Genomic DNA, 22,953 nt, shown 5'->3' with positions numbered 1-22,953 from the left:
ATGCAATGGTTTAAAATATAATTGGAGAGACTATAATGTGATGGCATCTTTCAAAAGAATGTTTTTAAAATGAAGAGTGACATAAATGTAAAATAAATACAAATACAACTAAAAAATAACAAAACATGGTTTTGATGATGGAAAGTTCCTTGCTACTTTTAATAAGCACTATCAAAGAGGATGGATCTGGGCTTCTTAGTTATAGAGAAAATAGTATAAAAGATGAAGAAAGTACATGAGGAAAAAGAAAAGCTAAAAGATGGTTTTCTTTGTCAAGAAAAGACAAAGGTAAAAATGCATCCCAAGTATTTTAGAATCATTCAGAACCAAAAGATTCAGGATTAAGAATGAAACCATTTAGTCATCACACTGTTGTCCCCCCCGCCAGCTGTAAGGTAGGATTATATGGATAGAGGAGATATGAAGATTCACCTAGTAAGGTTTTCACAATATACATTTTAAAATCTGGAGAATTTTTCCTGAAGCTCAGATTTTATTCTTATTTTTCCTTGGGCATTAAAATGCCCTTTCTTAGAGAAAATGATGGTGATAACAAAGAACAATCAATTAAAAAATACATATTATAATTTGTATGTGTTTATTATTTTTAGAACTCTTACTTGGTGAAATTAAGCTGTCAAGCCCCTAATTTTATTTAATTCTAATGTTGCTGCTCAGGGAAATCTACAAGCCTTGCAGCCTCTGCATTTAGAAAATGACACGTGGAAAGAACACCAACTTCCAGACAGGTCCCAGTGACTACCAAAGTGTTCTGAGGCACTTGTAAACGCTTCTTTAAAATTCAGGCCCGAGGAGCAAGGGAAGGAGGCAGAAACCTGCAGAACAGGAAGATGAAAGTGCCCTGCAGGTGCTAACCCAATGTGAAATAATGGCACAAAGTGGGCCCTTGACAGCTCAGAGCAAGTGGGAATTTAAAGCTTCTCAAGCACTACTAGGCATGAAAGATAGTTTCTACATACCCTAAAAGCAGACATAGGGATAATTTATATAAAGTACTCTTTTAGGTAAAAGACAAAGCTTGGATTCTTGAAAACGTTCGCAGTACTGACTGTGTTTCTTACACGTATTGCACTGTATACTAAGAAAAGCACACACGCTCTCAGTTTTGAGCAAAATGTCCCCAAACCAGGTGTCAGCAGGAGTGGGTGTGGGACTGTACATGTGCACAGAGTCCCACACTTAGTACTACGCTCTGCTCCCACTGTCCTGATATTCAAATATCTGAACAAGGAGCTCCACATTTTCATTTGGCACTGAGCCCTGCAAGTTGTGTAGCTGGTTGTGGGTGTCAGGCTGCATGTCCCCTCACATGGGCAGGGCGCTGTGTGTGATGGCACCTCCGTTGCGTTCTTTGATGTGGGACTCTTTCCGCATAAGGCTCCTCAGGCTACAGACTCTGTCTTGGCAGAAGAGGGCAGAGGATTTGTTCACGTTGTAATGGCCACAGCTCAGGGGGGACTCACTCACTTTAATCACAAATCCACATGCCCTGGGCATCTTCAAACTAGAAAATAGGATCTAAGGTGACTGTATGATATTCATCTACCCATTCAACATCTAATAATGTGTAGGTAGTTTTATAAAAATCATGTAGTACGTATCATGGTAGTAAGTGAAACACAAGGCAAAAAGATACATGTGAGTTGTGTGTTGACACATGTTTAAAGAGAGTGGACAGAGGCAAGGGCTTGGTAGTAGCCTATACTCGGAGAAAAGAATAAGCAGCTTAGTATTTGGCGCCTCGGATTCCTCATCTGAAAACTGTGAAAAAACAATATACACTTACAGACATATTGTATCAAATCAACCAAAATAAAACAAACTAAAATAAATGGAAGTCCTTCAAAAAGCCACGTGGCACCCCGGGTAGGGGCTATAGACAGCATGTTTAGGTTCCAGTCCCAGTTAAGTCTCTTATGGGTAAACTTCAAACCTAGTCTCCATTTCCTCTTCTTTCCAATGGGAATAAAAAGAGCCCTTATCTCATAGAGTTTTTGTGAGAATTAAATAAAATAATCCACATAAGGTGCTTAGCAAATTGCCTAGCACGGGAGATGATGCAATTATGATTTGCTATTTATTATGATTGTGATTATTAGGTACTTTAAAAGTACTTGTGAATGTTATTTTACAGTTCTTATGGATTTATAGTAAAAAGGAAAATGAATTTGAAGTTTAACCTATAGCATTAAGTATGCCGTTTGTTTGGCTAAGTGAGTTTTAAAACCTGTAGCCTGATAGGATTATCACTACTGAACAGGACAGCATACGCATTTGATCAAGTAAAATTTGAATTAAAATTAAATGCTCTCCAACCTAGTGTTGTCCATAACTCATTCACTTGATTGACTCAGCGGTTACCATGTGCCTGACGGTGCAGATACAGACTGTGACCTGGCAAATCTCCCTCCAGAGGTACTCCCCATCCAGTGGAGGGAACAGGTGAGTCAGCGGGCAGGAAAAAGACGAGAACAGTTCTGTGATGCAGAGGAACACAGAGAAGCAAGTGCTCAACCTTCATCTATGAGTCATTGATGACTCTGTTTAATCATTTTCAACTGCCACTCGAGAAGTTCACTCTGCCAGAATTTAAAGAATTCCTATAATGTGTCAGGTACTGAGATTGACGGAAACATATCTTGAGTCTATTTCCTCGCTTCTAAGCTCACCGTCATGATTTAGGGTGAAGGTTCCCTCAATTTTCCCATAGCCCCACCTTTCACCTGTTCTCTCCTGTGAGTAGCCTGTGACCCACCTTTTACTGCTCTGCTCTCTTTTCTAGCTAGAGCTGTCTGGATTGTCCTAGGAAGCAGCAGTTTTGGGCTAAAAGGCCAATCACCTCCTCCGGAGATGTGAGATTTCTGGAAATATGATTACTATGGGGTGTGGAGTAGGGGGCAGAATCTAGGTTGGCAGAGTGACCCTTGAGTGCTTCAAGTGCAGGAAAGATGCCCTATTAATCTTTTTATCCCTAGAGCACAGTACAGTATGAGGTGGGTGGTTATGACTCAGAAAAGGTTTTCTGGATAAATGAATGAGTGAGTGAATGAATGAGGGCCCACCGTTAATAAAACTGGCATCTGGATTGTAGATTTTGGGATAGAGGGTCAGAGGAAAAAATGTGATGGTCAATGAAAGGGTCCCCCGTGGAACTTTTGAACTTCTTCCTGTGGAAATCTAAAAATTAGAAACCTTTTAAAAATCAAGGCCAGCTTATAATTTCAGGGGAAAAAGAAAACATCCTCAGATCTTCAGGGACTCCTCCTCCTTTCTATTTCTGGCTTAAAATTAGCTGCCTGAAGACAAGACCCTTCATTCCACAATTAAGACGCAATTAAAGATGCAAATGCCTGAAAGAGTGAACATAATGCTAATGAGTCTCAAAGTATAAAGGAAGAATCAAAACCCACTCTGCCTTAAGGGAGGCGCCTGCACAGGAGGCAGGCTCTGAGCGCTCTCAGAGGGGTACGGGGACCTCTCCTTTACCTAGTAAGTCCCATCTGGTAGGCTCTTTCATAGACTTAGTTTAACCTAATCCTAAGAATAAGCCTGTGAACTAGATATTATGTTCATTTTACAAATGAGAAACTCAGGCCTTGGCCATTAAAAAGATTTGAAGTCTGGATCAGAAGCCAGTTCTATATGGAGGACATCTCTATAAAGTATAAACCAAACAGGTCTATCGATATGAATTTAACCTCTGCCCCAACAGGATTAGCTTGGTCTTCACCCTATTGCATATATAGTACAATGAACATGGGCTTCAGTGAGAGAAATACTTGGGTAAAGAATATGACTTGGCCACATTGCCCCTTGTGTAGGTGATTTTTAAACATCTTCGGCCTTCTCCAAAGTTCCTCCTCTGTAATGGGGGAATAATAGTCACCTGTGTCCTACACAGCACTGCCGTGTGTTTAAATGAAGCCAGGAGTGATGCACTGGCCCATAAGCCCTGGCCCCTCCACATGGTTCATGCAGGCTACCTGGACATTACAATGCCGTTTCCAGATCTCTTCTGGTTTCTCAAGTCTCCACCTTCTGCCTCATCCTATCAGACTGTTTCAGATACTTGCTCATGTCTCTCAGTAAGATTTTAAGAGGGGTAAGAAATCCGAATCCAAGAAGTTTTCATTTCTTATTCTGTGGCAATACATGGTATTTCTGAATGAGTAAATGATGATTTTGCTAAATAAGAATATATGAGTGAATGAATGAGAGGCACTGAAAATGCCATTGTCAGCGAGCTCTGTGCCAAGTACTGGGCTAGGGGTGCACAGAGCTGATTGTGCCACGGCCTCTGGGGACAGGTGCTGAGAGCATTTTAGGTCCAAGGTTGAAGAGGAAGAAGATAAAAATCTGACCTATAAGGAAGTCCACAGATTTCATGGCTTTGCCTTAAACTTCCTTGAGAAATCCATAGCCTAGTGAGGTTGGAAGCAGCTTCACAATGAATGAAGTGAAGTCCCTTGACAGGCTCCACTCCACATTCTTACCATCCCCCGGTTACTGACCAGCAGTGCAGCGGGGGCAGGAAGTGGATTGGAAGGATATGCTACTGTTTAAAGAAAAGAAAAGCAAAAGACCAGAGTCTCTTACTTATAAGATGATGTATCTTTCCCCTCCCACCAAAATTAATCAGGTGAGAATATTCATCCTCTAGAATAAAAACCCGTTAGGATGAAGAATCCTGGGTTGGATTTTTTTCAAGACTTCCTTCAATGTAACTTCCAGCCTTATGTCCTTAGACTAAAAAGACTAGGGTGTTGAGAATGAAACACAGGATAAGCTTCACCCTGGGCCCTACCCCTATCCCAAGCCCTCTCACTAACAGGGAATAAACTGTGTGTGCTTGTCTAACTATTATTGACTGAGGTCCCAATTTAAAGAGAGACACAGAGCTCAGCATGCAAATGGAGCAGTCTGAAAGGCCATGTAGGTCCAAACGTTTCCTGGAGATCCCGGTCCTAGTAGGTAGTGCCTGTGTCCTCAGGACATGGCCTGACTCCATGCACTTGGTGGCAGCCCAGATGGTATTGAACCTTCGTAGGACTGAATGCTCAAAGATCTTGACTTATCTATCCCCCCATCTATATAGCAAAGAGAGTCTAGGAATTAATTCATTCAACAAATATTGATTAAGGAGACATCTTTATGTCAAGCACTATGACATGAGACATTAAGGATAAAATAAAGTTAAGACATGAACTGAGGTTTGCAGGTCCAGTGCTGAATGGTATTTCCATTTCAGGGAGCTTTGTCATAACACCTTAATAAAGACCGGAGTGATAACTAATTTTATAGATCAGCTTAAAATACCAGTGGTCTTCTGGGCAGATTTCACTGTAAGAAGCCTTGTGGTATGTTGTAAAGATGAAAATAGAAAAATAATTGCAAGGCATATAACACATGAGATATCAGGAAATGACAGAAAGATATCCTGCACAGAATTTGAATTGCTTACAGGCCTGACTATGAGACTCCTGAGGGAAGGAGGCCTGTGCTGCTGTTTTTTATCTCTGTATCCTCAACATCTGCCTCAGACTGGTACGTGGTTGAATGAAAGCATCCATGTACTAATGAATCAATGTCTGAAAGCCTATGTTAAACAATGGGGCAGGAGGCAGACATTGGTGCATTTGTCATATTATAGCCTTGGAAACAAAAACTGTCTTAGGAAGCAGCAGCTTTGAGTTGCCAGTTTAAAGTAGACTTAGAACCACTGTAAAAAAGAAGTCAGTCCTTCAAATCTAGAGCAGGGGGCTTGCAGGGGGTGCAAAATGCAGAGAGGAAGTGGATGAGACAGGGGTTAGGGGCATTGGTGACATCAATGAACACCTGGAAGGGTGTGTTATAAGCACAGTGACTCTCCTGTGTCTCCAGCTAAATTCTTTTCAATAACCGGCTCCCAAGTTGGCTAGAACACCAAGGGTCTGGGGACCCCAGAGATGCTAAGTGTGCTGCAGTGAAAATGAGCCTGTAGTTGCTGTGCTATCTGCCTGGGATGCTCCTTCCTGCTTACTCCTCTACAAGCTGTAGAGAGTGACCCGTTAGTGAGTTATTAGATCAAGCTAATGAGATGTGACTTTCATTTGTTTTTAAAAAGGAGGCAAATAGAATGGAAAGTAACAATGTACCCTGTACATAAAAAGTACTAATACAGTTTAATAAAAATTTTCCTTTAAGCATTATGTGCATATGTATATATATTTACTGGGTGACGATGAAGAAGGCATTTGAGTAAAAAGACTTGAAGGCCTCTGGGTACACTCATGTAAGATCTTGAAGAATCCATTCAGATATCCTAGCATTAATTAGGAAGCAACAAAAATTCCAGGCATTTCTAGGGCTCACTTTTCGCATCACACTGCACTATGATTGTCTTCCTCTTATCTGTCTCACTCACTAGACATGAATTTTTTGTGGAGCAGGAAACATGACTTTTACTGCTGGGTCCTCAGTGTCCCTTGTAGGTCCCAGCACAGATTATACACTCCAAAAAAACCCAAAAAAGCTTGATGAATGTATAAATAAATCATAGCAACTGCCTTTTAAAACCAAATTCACAACAGAGAGGTTATTCACTTGAACTCTCAAAATCGATACCTTTTATTAACATGTGAACTTGGGCCAGGTTTCTCTTTTACAGTCTCTCCTGTGACCTTTTACTCCCCACTGGAAGACTTACCTGCTTTTCTTTCTTCCCCTTCCCTCCCTGTGTCTTAGATGCTTTTGCTCTCTTTTATCAGGAGAAAGAATCTTTGCTTAGCTATTTGCACTTTTGTGTGATTTTAATCCCCTCTTATCTCTGACCTTTCTTAGTAGCCTTTAGATACAAAGGTCCACTCCTATCAGCAGCAGGAAAAACCTTGTCCTCAGTTATAGGGATGTTTTACCAGCTGGTAGGTAAGAAGAAGAGCGCGTATTATAGAGGTAGGGAGACCTCAATCTGCCCATGTGGAGACCTTCGAAGTCTGACAACAGAGTCTGTGTTCCTGTGGCTCAGGACCTCAAGTGCATCTATGTCTGAAGAATTGATAATGTACTTGTGGAGCATTTTGAAAAATATTTTATTCAAATTTTTAACATTTTATTTACTTTTAAGGTTCTACAACTAGATATGCTTCACAATGCAGGAAGTACACAGTACAGATAGCCCATTAAATTGAATATTTCCAAATCATTCTCATAGAACATGCACAGTATTATCATTAGCAACAAGCAGCTCCATGTGTACAGCACCACCAAAGCACTTCAAGCACCTTACACAGAAGATTAGGAGAAGGAAAACAATTATAACTAACTGGAAAAACAGAGAGAGTTGGCTCCAGCTTAAAACCCTGCCAGGCTCAGATAAGGTAGTTCCCACCCCCTCCCTTCAACTTTTAGGCAAACAAATTGCTATCACCTGGGAGGATCATTGGTAATGGAACAGTGAGGCCAGTTTCTGCATGATCCTGAGAAGATGCATCCTCCTGGGCACAGCCAGGGCAGGGAGAGGGGTGGGACAGTGTGTGAGGGGGGAGAGGGAGAGGGAGAGAGAGAGGGAGAGGGGGAGGGGGAGGAGGAGGGAGAGGGAGAGGGGGAGGGAGAGGGGGAGGGAGAGGGGGATGGGGGAGGGGGATGGGGGAGGGGAGGGGAGGGGGAGGAGGAGGAGGGAGAGGGGGAGGGGGAGGGAGAGGGGGAAGGGGAGGGGAAGGGGGAGGGAGAGGGAGGACAACTACAATGGGAGGATGGTTTATGGTCAAGATAAATATTCTAAGTGAGCAAAATTGTTTATCATTGAACAAAGAAGCTGCTTGTTTTCTGGTTTAGGTTTTGTTTCATAGAAAGATATGAATAATACTAAAGGAATCCCATATGTCCTGCAGCAGTTTATCCTCTGAAAAACCGCAAACAGGTTTACGTTTGAATTTCTCTTCTCCGCTAGCCTAGTCCTTCATCTGAGGGTCAGGTGCAATGCTGACAGAAGCAGACTGGGAATCACAACTGCGGTGCGTTCAGCAGCTGACTCCACAAAAGCTGAGCCCCTGGGAGGTGCAGTGGTGTGGGAGAGGGGGTGGAGATCTGACTCTGCCACCAAATAGCTGTGGGGTCCTGGCCAAACCTCTTCCTTCCTGGTCCCCAGTTTCCTCTTCTGTAAATTAAACATTAGACCTGGTGATAGCTAAGGGTCCTCCCAGCTCTTGAGTTACATAAAGCTAAAGAGAATAACACTAAATACTACTAAAGAGAATAATACTCTAGGTTGTCATTCTCAGATCAAAGGGACGTGCTCGTTTTCTGATAGTTACATAATCAGAGAAACTCTGCTACTCATTTATTTTGAGAGAGCAACTAGTTGCTTTTATAAAATAAGCATAGCCACCTGGCACTAGTCCTAGTCAAGCACTCTAGATAAAGCAAGCATCTCCATGAAAATCCTATAGCCAAAACTGGTGTAAAAAAACCCAACCCAAACAACAAACTTATAAACTTACCAAATCATTTTTAGTAAGGATTCCCCATAGGCCTTGCTATTCATTTTATTTTATTGCCTTTTGTGGGGTGGGCAGGGGTGGGAGGGTTCTGTATTTTCACATCACATAAGAACAAGGCCAGGGGATGCTCTAAGTTCTTTCCCTCTGATTTTCACTCTATGCATGGCCCGTATCTCTTCTAATTCTATGCCTCTAGGAGTCATTTAGATGCTGCAGTCAGCCCTCTACATACAAAATATGTATTAATAATCGAACACTGGAAACGAAATACCATTTTTGTATATTATAGAGAAATCATTTGGAGAATTTCCCATGAAGTATTCACTAGTTTTGACCCTCATTTTAAAGCAGTTTCTCCTTTCAGTACAACTTCCAACTGTTAGAATGTTAACAAGATAACATTCTTTGTTACCTGAAGCCTTCAAATCTTCTGTATGTTATAGTTTTAATTAGCATATTAGAGAATAAAGATTTGATTCTGATTAATACTATTCTTCCAAATATGTCTATTAGTTTTATGTAATATCGTATCATGTCATTTAATTTTCCTTACCTACAGTTTAATTAAAAGGGCTAAACTATGATCAATATATTTTCAGCAAACCTTTTCTAGTATATTAACATTTTGTGCATTCCATTTTTTAACAAGATAACCACACTACAGTAATTTTCCCTTCCAGTTTTATTCTATATAATCATTTTGTTTCCATTACCTGATTTATCTCTATCCTATTAACCTAAATGACTTTTCCAACTTGTTAGCCAAGACTAAAACATTTCAAAATTTAAGAATATTTGGTACGACAAAGACCAGCAATAAAACATAGGTGAGGAGAACAGAAACAGTCACTTTCCATCATATTTGTGATGTCACTAAAAGACACATTCTGGGGTGCTTCTCCATAGTTCCTTCCACAGCTTACACAGAAGCATATCCAAATCTTCCAAAATGCAGTTGGACAAATGTGGAACATTAATATTCTGACTTTTTAAAGTTTAAAATCTCAGGGCTTCTGAGGTACTGGAACTGCCTGGAATAAGAAGGGACACTACGCCTGCCAGAGTGGCCAGCAAATCAAGGCCCCCGAGAACCTGCCGCCTTCCAGAAGCCTGCTCCCTTCTTGGCCCTGCTGTGCCTACCTAGTACACACAAGGGATAACTTTACAGCCAGAGTGGAATCAACAGGACTGGTCAATTCAAGTACATGATTTAGCATCTGTAACACACACCCCATGCCAGGAAAAGACAGTAACATTTCAGGTGAGGAGAATATGAGCTTAGGTGGGAGCCACATAAGATTCTTGGGCAGACTGGCAAGAGAGGAGTCCAGTGAGGAGGGACACGGGTCCTCCACTGGGACGTGGATTCATCTGGACCATTAACTGGACACCACTTTCCCCCTTTGACTGTTTATAAATACATTATTTTTAAAAATACAGTCAGTACTGGTGAAGTATATTTTGGAAGGAACATAGGAAGCTTGTGCTAAGAAGAAGCACGTTATAGTTGAGTGAGGGTGGATCTCATTCAAGAGTTGACTAGGAGGCTGAAAGACTAGAAGGCATCTCAAGTTCGATCAATCTTTTTTTTTCCTGGTAAATTACTGAGTTTTGTCAGGCAAGGAACAAGTAACTTTTGTGGTCTGAGAAATGATTGGTAATAAGATGCCACAGAAGAAAGTCTTTCCATCAAAATTCATTTGGGGAAAAACACATAACTGTATAAAAGACTATATCTGATGGCAAATCAATACGCCAAGGTTAATGCAGTAGATCCCACGCAGGAATACTGACTTCCCACTACTGATGGTGAGCAAATGTCCAGAGCCTTGGTCTACATATTCAATTTAAAATTTATCAAAATTAAAAATGTTTTTTTTTTCTCTCATTAATTTTACTGCAACTGTGCTAAGAACTTTACCCTGGGTCATAACATGGTCAAAAAATAATCTGTTAAAATAAGGGGCCTTTAACTAATTTAACATAATAGCATTTCAAAACTTTCTTCAGAAGTGATTAAACTGAATGTCTTCCAGTGGTGTATTGATGAGCATGGATGGGTTGATAAGAACACATGATCCACTGCTACCGGCTGTTGCCTTTGTCTCCTCAAGCTGGATGGCTCACAAAGTACCGATCACAGTAAGAAATGCTCCATTGCCTACCTGACGTAGAGGGAGCGTTTCTGGTTAGTTCGCAGGGACCCGGACCCGGAGCTCATGCTGTGGTTCATCATCTGCTCTCGTAGGTCATGGATTTTGGCCTCAAATCGAGCGTAATCTGGGAATGGAAACAAAGGCGGCAAATTTGGTCCTGTGCCTCCAGAGAGTTAGAAATGCTGCCCACCTGAGGCAGCCCCTTGCCCCCAGTGTGCATTCCTTTGCCAAGCAACAGGGTGGTATTAATGACTTGCAGACATTCACAGGAGGAAAAGAGCAAATCGGTTATTTCCCAAAACATAGCTAGAAAATGTCCTGCCATCTCGGTCTGTGACAAGTCCATGGGGAGGAGCAGGGAGTGGGTCAGTGGCAACACAAGGCGTCCTTGTGGTGATGGAAATGTTCCCTGCCTGTTGTCTGTGGCAGTGGATACAGGTACCTGCACGTGCGATCAAACGACAGAGAACTAACCACACACGCACATGAGTACAAGTAAAACTGGAAAAATCAAAGTAAATTTGATGAGTTGTGTCAATATCAATATTCTGGTTGTGATAACGTGCTATAGTTTTACTGCAATGTTATCACTGGGGAAACTGAGTAAACGGTACATGGGATCTCCCTGTAGTATTTTTTACAATTGCATGTGGATCCATAATTATCTCAAAATAAAAAGCTTAATTTAGAAAAGAGAAGGCAAAAGAAAAGTCCATGAAATTACTAATGTTATGGAGGTTTTGGTGAGTCTCAGTTACCCTCAGCTGGATGGACCAGAGAATCAAGTGTTTGGTGATGACTAGTGTAAAAAACATTAAATTTTGATAAGTTTTTTTTCCTGGGGGACTGCTAGGAGTTGGTCACTTGGGGACATACCTCAGTTCTGCCCTATAAGTTTAATATAAAAAGTCCACATGTGAAAGTTCATAAATTCTAAGACACACAATATATTTAAATCAGCTTCTCAGGACACTGGGGTTAGAAATTGGGGTAGAGAACAGCCTCATATTAAATATATTTTAGAAACATTCAAGCTTGAAAAAATATATGGGTCTAAAAATTTAAGAAAATATAAGTATTATATCTTCATAGGAAAAATATTTTTTTCAGGTATACTGTACAATTCTACAATACATCATCTGTACATTGTATTGTGCTTACCACCCCAAGTCAAGTCTCCTTACACCTGTATAATTTTATTAACCAATGTCACCCCAATAAATTCAATTAAAACATTAAAAAATGAAATGAAAGAAAAAAGAAGATTATTTTTGCCAGATGTCAATCCAGTAGAAATAAAGAACAAAGGTTTTAAGGCACTTTTAACACAATCAGCATATAAAAAAGAAATAGCATTTGAAGTTTTGATATTCCTGATCACAACTTGTTCTATCATCTCTTTGACACAATAGTGTTTTGCTTTAGGAAAATCTAGTAGCTGAAAGGCTCAATTTACCCTCAAGATAAGTGCGAAAATGTTAATTCAAGTTATAAATGATTCATTTAATTACAAAGAAACTCATCTGAAGAATTTTAACAGAAGTTCTCAGTACATTTCAAAAAACAATGACTTTCAATTTATTCATAACTTTTTATAAAAAAAGAATTTACTGAATATAATTAAAGATTATCTACTTACAGTGTATTTGAATTCATTATAAATAAAAAGCTCCACAAAATTAAATTGAAACTCAATTGACTAAATACCTATTGATTGGTTATCATGGGATGGGATTTCATAAAGGAAAATATTTGACCTTGGTTTTCAATGATAGCCAACAGTGACCTCTGAATGTGAAGTATTTTTAAAGTTTAGTACTATAAAGATAAAACCATAATGGTTAACAGGGAAGTTTTAGTGCTTAAGTAAAGTCTGTTGTTATCTAGATTTATAAAGCTTCCTGTTTCAAACTTAGCTTTGAATAATTAAATTCTAACTGACTGAGTAAGCAAAACACATATTGAAACTAAAATCTATTGGCCATAATTTAAGATATTTACTTCATTCCATTTTAGCAGAGAGAGGAAACATTTATAACCATCAATACGATGCTGTATACAGATTTAAGTCATTTTGTGCAAGTCATATTTTCTTGCTATCCCAGAGTCAATATTGCTGGCCAGATGGTGGAGGCTGTGCTCAGTGCCTCATGGGCATTATTTCATTTTATTTAAGTTACAAAATAAAGTTCATGGATGTTGTGAAATATGAACTATATAGAAAAAGAAAGAATAAAAATGGAGAGGTTCTCTTGTCTCTTCTCCCTTTCCCCACCTTCTCTCTTCTCTCACTGCTGTCCCTCCCTGTCGCTTATCCTGGAGGTACATACCTGGTTGTGTGATGGACATCCACAGATATTTCTCACATCATTTGAATAAATATACATACATGTACCCACATACATATGAGATCCTAACTTGAATCTTTCCCTACCTTCAACCAAATATATAAATACCATGCTTCTTAATACCTTTCATCACATTCCATAGTTTAGACTGTAATTTATTTAACAATTCCTACGTAGGTAGATATTTTTGCTGTTGTGAGCATGGATCTCAGTGCACACATTTATGGCAGCTTAGCAGAGCACTGTAGTGCAGTGGTCAGAGCTTTGCACAACTAACAGCGCCCATTAGCATTTCTCAGAGAAGATAATCTGGCCTGGGACACAGAGGGGTACTCTTTTCTTCTGATCCATGCTCCACACTGCCACTTGATAAATACCACACATCGCCCCCTCCCCTGAACCACTACATCTCCCATCTGTTCCCAGGCCTCCCCCCTTTGCAACTTTGATGGCGGCACTACCGTGCTAAAAGCCTGAAGGGCCAGCTCCAACTGTCCCTCCTTAAGCATCTCATTCAGTGCCGCCCTCCCACCCCACTGGGCCACTCTGCTACCCATCCCGCCTAACTGCAGTTATTTGTGCAGTTTCCCATCCCCGCCACTGGACTGAGCTGAGGGCAGAAGCCACTTGTCCCTTTCCTTGAATTCCCTGACCCCAACACAGTGTCCGGTATGCAAGAGGCATTCATAATAGGTGCTCGAGAAACATTTTCTGAATGAATAGATAAGTCATGAATGAGGAAGTGAGCAGAACCATTCAACGAATTCAGTTATAAAATGCCTGAAGGTGCTGGAATTGCCTATTTTTTTTTCTTTTCCGACACCGGAAAGTTTATTGTGAAAAGCCATGGTTGGGAGGGGGAGGCTGGGGTGGACAGGCCCAGGGCCCGCCTGGGGGGATTCAGCTGGACATCAGGCATTCCTCCATGCACATTTAAAACCCCCAGGGGCGGTGCTGTGACTGGCAGGGAGGAGGGCCGAGGGCGCCCTAGGCACTGCTGGGCCCCTTGGTCCAAGGGGCTTCCATGTCAGGCTCGATGCCAAAGGTCGGAAAGCCGGTGGCTGTGCCTGCGCGCAGGCCCACCAGGGACTTCTGGAAGAGTGTGAAGCTGGGCCCGACCCCGCGACCGGGTCCTTAGCCCTTGAGGGAGCTCAGGATCTCTGGGTGCTTGGCGTTCTCCGGATGCCCCCACTGGGTACAGGGGAAGCAGAGCGCCAGGCGCAGGGCCGAGGCGCCGCTGCAGATGCTCGCCTGGGCGAGGCCACATTCCCGGTGGGCAGCGCCTTGCCCGCAGGGCGCCCACGCCCCCGGGCTCCGCACAGGCGCCCCAGGGCCGGAGGGGCGCAGGGGGTGCCAGAGAAGAGACCGGAGCCCTAGGAGCTGAAATTACCTATTTTTAATGGGAAGGATTGTGTTTTTTTTTGTTAGGAAAGACAACATGCTCCTCCTCTCGCACTTCTTTTTTCAAGGCTATTCTAATCTCAAGGCTTTATTCCTGTCTAGTCACTGCCACTCCCAAGTCCTGCTGTGATTTTTACTGTTCTCTGGGCAGTCTCTGTGCTCTCCCCACCTCAGCTGTGTCACACACTGCAAACATCTCTCTGTTACTTAATCTATACACGATCAGCACTTCGTAAGGCTCTTCTAGCTGCCACATTTTATATATCACACCAGGATACTTGCTCTAATAATAAACTGTGGTCTCCTTACTGTATGGCTCTTTAGATCTCCAAAAATTTTTCTGCCATGCTTTTGAAATGTTGGTTCTAAGTCATATTTGACAGTGCACACACTCCCCACTATGGATGGGGAAGTATCGCACTGTACTGTATCTTACTGCATTTGCGTTAATTGGAATATATTCTACTCTCAACTTTTCCACTTTGAAAATCCTGTTTATCATAAATCCTGTGTTCAGAAGTGCTTACCACCCTCTTTGACCCTTTTTGAAAAATAAAACTTAAGACAAGTAATTTCATCAGAGCAAAAAAATAAGATCTGGGTTTACAAATATAAATGTTGTGTGTTTATGTGCATGTGTGTGTTTGTGTAAGACAGTAAGAGACAGAGACAGAGAGAGGGGCTGTCTCTAGCTTCTCAGGAATAAAATCAAGTTTATAGTTATAAATGCTGAAGAAATAAATAAGAAAGCAGATACATAAACTGTGTAGTATGTCCTCTTTATGTTTTATAACAGTAATGAAAATAGCATCTTTAAACAAGTTAAAGCAAAATCTAATACTACCATGTTCATTCAGCCTTAATCCCTTCTCCTTTCCCCAAATGTTCTTTCCTTTTAAACACTTTTCAATCAAATTGCTAATGTTACCAGAGAATTAAACTTCCGAGTCACTCGTGGGTGTGAGGTGGAGGTTCTTGGGCTGCTGCTGAAAGAAGCATTTTCAGAAGCCCCCACAGGAGGATGATATGTGGAAGATTTTATTGGCATGGAGTTACATTTCTCTGGTTCCAATGTCCCATTTCCTCCAAGCCAGTCCTGAAAGAGTGGCAGCTGGGAGTTCAGCAAAGCCAGAAACAAGGCCAGTGTCCTGAGTTTCCATCCCGTGTTGCAGCTGGGTGTGGTTTAGCATTCAGGCCAGATTAATGTCTATTAGTCCATGTGTGGAGCCCAATGTGGCCATGCGCCATGTGTGCACAGGGGAGCATGCCCCTGTAACCGAGGTCGCAGGAGCCAGGCCTCCTGGAGCCAAGAAAGTGTGGATCCTTTCTCTAGAAGTTTACATATTCAGGTTTCTCATGCTTGCAGTGGCCATGCCCATTCTGTTTTCAAGTGTGACTGATGGGCAAGCAGGTAAGCACCTTCCCACATCACTCAGATCTTATTGGGCATGCCACTAAACAGCCTTTGTCCAATCCCTTTCCCCCATCAATGAGCAAGGAATAGACTTGAAAAGTGTTAAGTGCAGCTTTTTTGCAAAGCTGTATCAATGGCATGCCTATATTATTTGGTCTCCCCCCTTTCACTCCCTTCCTGTTAAATAACAACCAGATTATTACAACGGTATCACTAACACTCAGGAGAGCATTCAAATGAGATTTTAAAGTGCTCTGATCTTTGTATCATCTAAAGGGGAATAGATGTTTACTAGGCACCTGTACTGAGCTAGTATCAGTGCTACATACTTGAATTCTCCTTTAGAACCTAAGGCCTCCTCAATTCTCTACCCCTCTTCTTGACATCTTTGCTCTCCTTCCTCTCATCTGCTGTATTAATTATGTGCATACTGGTCTTTAGTGCACCATAAACTCCTTAAAGAGTGAGGATGTCTCACTCATCTCTGTTCCCCAAACCTCAGGGTCTACACACAGGACTGTAGCAAGTGCTTGGCATACAGTTTTGAATAAGAGACCCTGAAGGAGTTTGATGACAGAATGGGACACTGACAAGGAAATTAAGCATGATAATGCTGAGGTAGGGGACTGCGTTAAAGAAGAAGCACCTATTCTGTCTTGCTATGTATGAAACAGGTGACTGGGAAATGCTTTTAAAATGCCAAGTTACCTATTTTTTGTTTCTTGGTTGTTGTTTTTTCTACAACAAGAAACAAGCCACTGAAAACCAACTTCTAGGCAAATATTTTAGGAGTTTCAAGAAGCATTGCCTCCAGCTAGTTCTTTCCCCCTGCATGTGCTTAAGCCAACTTGTTAAAAATTTCCACACTCTTGGGTGTCTAAATCAGGTTGTTCCTGACTAGACACAGTCATATTGGGATTGTGCCATTTGCTTTCACTTGGATGATGGCTGATGACAGTAGACAGGGTACAAGACTTGGGTTATGTCGATGGGGTCAGCCTGGCTCTGCCACTTATTAGCTGTGCATCACTGTGAAAGTTATTAACCTTTCAGGGCTCAGTTTTCTCCTAAGTAAAAAAGAAATAATAATTGTATCTACTATAAGATATGTTGGAAAAATTACAAGAGAGAGCTGATGGACCTAAAAGGGTCATTGCTTGCAAAAGTCAAGTAAAATGGAAACCTGTGTCTGCTCCTAGAGCTCCCAGTACAGCCTGACTCTGCCTATTATCATTTGATGTCTCTACCAGGCCAAAAAGGAGTGAGCCGCAGATGGCCATACTTTGGGACACTTGGCTCCAAGGTGTAACTGCTCACTGGCAGGACAACCACTAAATGGTTGCTTGGTTCCTCTCACAAATCCGAAGTGATTAGGAGGTCAGAAGAATGATGTCTCATTCCAAAGCCACTGCCATTTTCAGGAATATCATCGACCTCATCTATCAGTATCATCTCAAGGCTCTGAGCTACTGATGAAGCAAAGACAAGATTATAACACTGCATTGCTCATGAGACGGGGCTCTACCATACACCTGCACCTTTGTAATTTGTCAAGGGTGGTGGAGGAGACCCAGAGTGCAAGTCTACCTTATAATTCACCTAGGAAAGGAGACATTGTCTCCTGTGAGGGGGTGGGGATTGTTTAATGCAGTAGGAGTAATCTGCATTGATTAACCCTGCCCAACGGCTCACACCTTCAAAGCTCAGATGGTCAGCCTTGTGTCTGAGAGAAGGAAGCAATAGGCTCAGTGGTTAGACTAGAGCATGGAGCCATGGGCATGTCCTCTCAAGTGAGCTGGTGGTAGCATCCACATCCACAGTTATGACCTCGGCCAGATGGCTAGGCTGGCAGTTCAGAGGAAGCAGTTAGCTAAGCTAGGAGGCCAACTTTACATCGCAATCCTGCCTTTAGCAAAACAAAACAAAAACAAAATAAAACCAGGCCTTGGGAAATTACTGAGTCTCAGTTTGCTCATCTGAGAATTGTAAGATTCCACTCACCAAACGGTTTGGTGAATCACAATGAGATTTGACAAGAAGCATTTTGTAAAAGTAAATTGGCTGTTGCTGCTAATACCACGGTGGCTCCTGTCAGGACAAATGCACATGCAGTCCCTAGGGGCATTAACGAGGACAGGAGCATCCTTTGCCTGTTTCTCATCATGGGCACTGCACCGCTCTAAGAACAACTGGTGAAATCATAGGGCTGCAAGCGGGGTTCCCAGCATCCAGGCGACAGAGGCTGTTTTCCCGCTGAGTTATTCATTTCCACACCGCAGGGGAAGGAGTTTGAAGAGACCACCCACTGCACGGAGAAGTGCTGCTTTTTATAGACAAACCTGAACTGGAAGCTTTGGGGCACCTTCCAAAAGGTCTAGGGCAAATGTCAACGGTGTGTAGGCTATTGGGCTCACAATAGTGTTTACCTGGACATGACTGTCCTTGTCACCAGGGTGTGTGGGAAGGATGCAGAAGAAACAGTGTCCATCTATTCTTAGCGCAGCATCTGATCACTGGTCCAGGAATGAGATACTGGTGAACAATTGTAAATGCTTCCATTTCTTTGCGGGGAAACATCCTTCTTTCATTTCATCAGTAAACATTGTTTCCAGGGTTTATTATATGCCAGGCGCAATGCTGATTGCTAGGGATACCCAGTCCACTGGACAGATCTTGGCCTCAAGGGGCTCACAGGCCAGTGCCTAACTGCTTTTAATTTTCTGGTTTCTTGTTGTGAATATAAAAAGAGGATCCACCATTTAAATATCTGCTCCCTGTGAGGATTATCAAGCGCTTTCTAGATGGTAATGGGATATCTCTACGGTGGGAAAAAGCCAAGACAGTCAGATTGTGTTACAATGGAGAAACTGAGGCAGGTTAAATCTCTGTGAAAGATTAAGCCGTTACTGCTGGAATGAGAAGAGTAATAAGGGTCTCAAAGCCGTGCCCTGGAGCCAGAATTGTTGGGTGTAAGCTGGCTCTGAATAATGCTGGGAAAATCACTTACCCTCTCAGAGGCACTGTTTCCTCGTAAATGTGGAATCATCTCCACCCCTATGCAATGTTGTTCTCAATATCTAAAATACAGCGTACTTCATTTTCATCATTTTAAGCAGCACTGATTTTTTAAAAGCACCATCAATTGATAATAATTAGCACTTTTTGAAAAGAGGGTGGACACAAGCTAAAGTGTATAGATATAGAGGGAGGAAGATGGAATAGATAAATAAAAGTGCTTAAAACTGGAAAACCCCAAACAAACATACAGAGTGTCCCAAAAAAATGTATACACATTTTAACAGCTGATAGCTCAATTTTGAAAATGAAATGTATTTTAATAAATACTGCCTTTATATTTATTCAAAGTGTGTGTATACATTTTGGGAGGACACCCTATATTATTGCTCTTCCTCACCTAGAATCTTAACCAAATCCATATGCCAGGATCAGGTATACATTACTATTTATATTTCAAGTCCAAGAAGCAATACTTTTTCCAAAATTATTTTGTATACTAATTCTATTTACATGAAGCTCAGAAAATAATCAGTGGTTCCCATTTCACTGCTTCTACTTTTCTTGTGTCTCTGGGATTTCTGAGCAAGGCAGCCACAGAAGGGGTGTCATAGACATACCCTAGAGCTTTCTAACTCTGGCTGTTTTTGAAGTGGTCATGCTGGGAAGAGTACTATTTTTATGAATGGCTTTAGAAGACTAGCTTCCCACCCATATATGCATTGGAATGCATGCTGGCCTTCAAGAGGGCTGACCTCTGGCCACTGGGAGGATTTTCAGTGGATTTCCCCAAACTGGTTATTTGCCTAAGGATTTTACTAACTTGTTAATTCAGCCTCTGACTGAGCTCATCTCTCAAGTTGTCAACCTGCTTCGGTGTTAAAGTGGGGGACATGGAATTTTCCACTGCTAAAAATTTACACATGCTGTTCAGCTTACTTCTGGTCTAAACTACTGTGTGTGTGTGTGTGTGTGTGTGTGTGTGGGAGAGAGAGAGAGAGAGAGAGAGAGAGAGAGAGAGAGATGGAGACAGAAGGATAGAAAGATAAACAGATTAAATACTGAATTCATTAGAATTAACCTTTAACCACGAATCCTAGACAACAGGGTAAGTGTGCCATCTTTCCTGAATTCCAGAAAGGGAGAGATTGCATATACGCCAATCTCTTGTATAATTCTAGCACTGAGCATTAAGTACTCAGTGATGGACACCCTGAGGGCAAGACACTCATATGTTCTGTATCCCTAACACTTGGAATAGAGTGTGACACATAGTTATCAGTTAATAAATGCTAATATAAATGTTTGCTGAATTGCATGAGCTAAATAAAGACTTCAGGGAAGGAAAATTGACCCTTTAGTTTGCCAAATCTTCTAAGAAGTAGTTCAAGCCATTTAGAACAATTTTTAATAGCACACTGAATCAAGGTATGTTGTGTCCCTCTCTCTCAGTAGAATTGGAATAATTTGTTTTGACTAGAACACTTTTCTGTGTAGTTTGGCTGGAGATCCTTTTAAGAGGTTCAGGCAAATGTTCAGGAATTCTTTAATGTGTGAGATGAACTAAGTTTTATAGGCAAACAACAGTCTTAATCCCCAACCAGCTATTCCATACTGTGTGAGTATAACTCTGAAAATTAGATACATCAAATTTCAATTTGGCTTCATGCAGCTTTGTTTTAGACTCATAAAAGAGATTTTCTTTGATTATCAGAATTATTGCAAAATGGAGTCAGCACAGAAACTTTTTGAATTTGAAAAAGCTTGTCTCCTCAGGCAATTGGGGATAGCCTGTTATAATGTTATTTTAAAAATATATATTTTTGTATTGATTTTAGAGAAAGAGGAAGGGAGGGGGGGGGAAGAGAAAGAGAAACATCAATGTGTTGATCTATCAGCTGCCTCTTGCATGCACCCTCCTACTGGGGATTGAGCCTGACACCCCAGGCAAGTGCACTGACCAGGATTGAACTGGTGACCTTTCAGTGCATGGGACAGTGCTCAACCAACTGAGCCACATGGGCCAGGGCTATAATTTTATGTGTTAAGGCTCTGAAATGAATATGACCCTTAAAACTTAAGGTTGGTTACTGATGCAGGGTTTGGATTGTGTGCAAGTTATTCATCTCAGAGAAGACTTAGTTTTCTCAAGTGTACAATAGAAAAATAACACTGACCTCATCAGACTGTTTGAAAATGAAATGCAATAGCATTTGTAAAGGGCATCGTTCAGGGTCAGGAATAAACTGGGTGCTCAATAAATGGAAAAGAAAAACAATTAAATCTCTTAAATTTTATATTCCTTATTTACAGTGGGGATACTACCTTACAGTACAAGGTTGCTGTGAGGATCAAATGAAGAAACAGATATGAAAATATTTCAGAAACGGAATAGTCCAGTACACAAATAAAGTGAAGATAAAAATTCATATCAACATAGTCTTTTGTGAAATTCCAATTTGCCTAGAAGACTATTTCTTCAGCATCTGAAATTTGTCTTAAAAGCTATGAGATTTATTTTTTAATAGCATCCTGAGACCTACAGATACATATTATAGGGAGGATAACCCACTATTCCTAGATAAACAGAAGCGCAATGGGAAGAAAACAAAGAGAAAATAGGGACTCAGAGAGGCTGGATAATTTGCCCAAGGTCACACAGCAGAGCTGGGACTCAAATTCAAATTCTCTAGTCCCAGACTCACCCAGTGCTTCTCCCCTAAACGGATTCTGCACTTTCCTCTACAAGTGCCTGTGCTGTGGCCTCTTTTGCTCCTGGCATGGACAGGTCGATGGCAGTCTCAGAATGGCTTGGTCACCCGAAGCAACCATTTAATAACCAATTTCTGATACAGCTAGAGATTCCTGTCTATAGTAAATTCTGTAAGGTAGGTTGACAAGGTCAAAATGAAAAGACTTTGTTCAGTCTCTCCAATATGCTTCCCAAATGAAAGCTTCTCAGCATATCATTAGTGTGATTTTGGGTTTAAGACTCGAAGTCAACTGGAAACCATGGCTCAGGCAGGTTCCCGTTGGTACAGGTTCTCCAGACTTGAGGCTGACTGGTAGGTTCACATTGCAGCCCTCTGTCCAGTGAGCACAGAACGAGCATTTATCAGGGCTGTGGGGAGGCAGGAGGTGCTCAGGAGAGAGAGCAATCAGCCCTGACTCTGCAACAATTTGGTGCAGGGATCTCAGCAGCGGCTGCAGACAGCAGGGCCACGCGGCAGAGAACACGAAGGCTCCGGGTGGGAGCACTTCATAAATCTAAACTCACGTAACAGGCTGTGGGCTTCTTTTGTCCTTAAAAGTATGTCTTTCTTACTTTGTTGTTAAATTCCCCCTTTATACTTCAGAGGCATAACAAACAAATGTAATGTATAGACCTTGCTTAGACCCTGATTAGAAAAAAGAAAATTTTAAGTCGTTATGGACTGCATATTAGATCACAACAAAAATTATTTTTAATTCTGTTGGGTGTGATAAGAGCATTGTGGTAATATAAGAAAATGTTCTGCCTTTTTTCTTTATAGTTTCTGAATATTATAGGAATGAGAAGAGATCATGCTGGGATTTGTTTTAAAATACATTAGGAAAGAAAATATTTTAAGTGATATATAGTGTAAATCAGCAAATGACTACTGAATGTGGGCAATAAGTACATGAGCATTCTTTGCACAAGTCTCAATTTTTGTATATGTTTGACAATTTTCATAATAAAAAAATTTAATTATTAAAAAAGTATACATCCCAATTTGATAAAATTCAATACTATGTTAGTGCTCCTACTGGTACAGTGGGCTGGGAGTGACAGGACCTGGCTCCTCCTGGCTCTTCCCCTGGTGTGTCACTCTGAGCCCTGATTTCCTCCTTGTGAGACAGGTACAGTACACCTAGACCTAGCACCACTTTGAGATGTGACTGAGGCAATAGCCACGAAAGTGCCATGCTGCTTGAATGCATCTGTTCAGTTTCTGAGCATCAACCACGGTCAGGCTCTGTGCTAGACACCAGCGATAAAACGATTAAAATGTTCCTGCACACAAGGACTTTCCTTTACCACTATCTAACGAATACATCGACTTCCACAGCCAAGGCATTTCCAGAACTAGCTCTAGCCT

The 22,953-nt window shown here is 41.4% G+C and overlaps 1 protein-coding gene across 28 annotated transcripts in view; it reads right to left on the bottom strand.

The window, feature by feature from the left end:
* DLG2 (discs large MAGUK scaffold protein 2) overlaps window positions 1-22,953 on the bottom strand; it is a 1,618,243-nt gene that overhangs the window by 130,327 nt on the left and 1,464,963 nt on the right. For all 28 annotated transcript variants that reach the window (XM_081155084.1, XM_081155073.1, XM_081155097.1 and 25 more), the window contains one exon: window positions 10,664-10,778. In XM_081155084.1, coding sequence (XP_081011210.1) covers window positions 10,664-10,778 — 115 coding nt within the window. The remainder of the gene's footprint in view (window positions 1-10,663; window positions 10,779-22,953) is intronic.

This window comes from Miniopterus schreibersii (assembly GCF_964146895.1).
Source record: "Miniopterus schreibersii genome assembly, chromosome: 12".
Classification (NCBI taxonomy): domain Eukaryota; kingdom Metazoa; phylum Chordata; class Mammalia; order Chiroptera; family Miniopteridae; genus Miniopterus; species Miniopterus schreibersii.
This window is presented reverse-complemented; position numbering and strand designations above follow the sequence as displayed.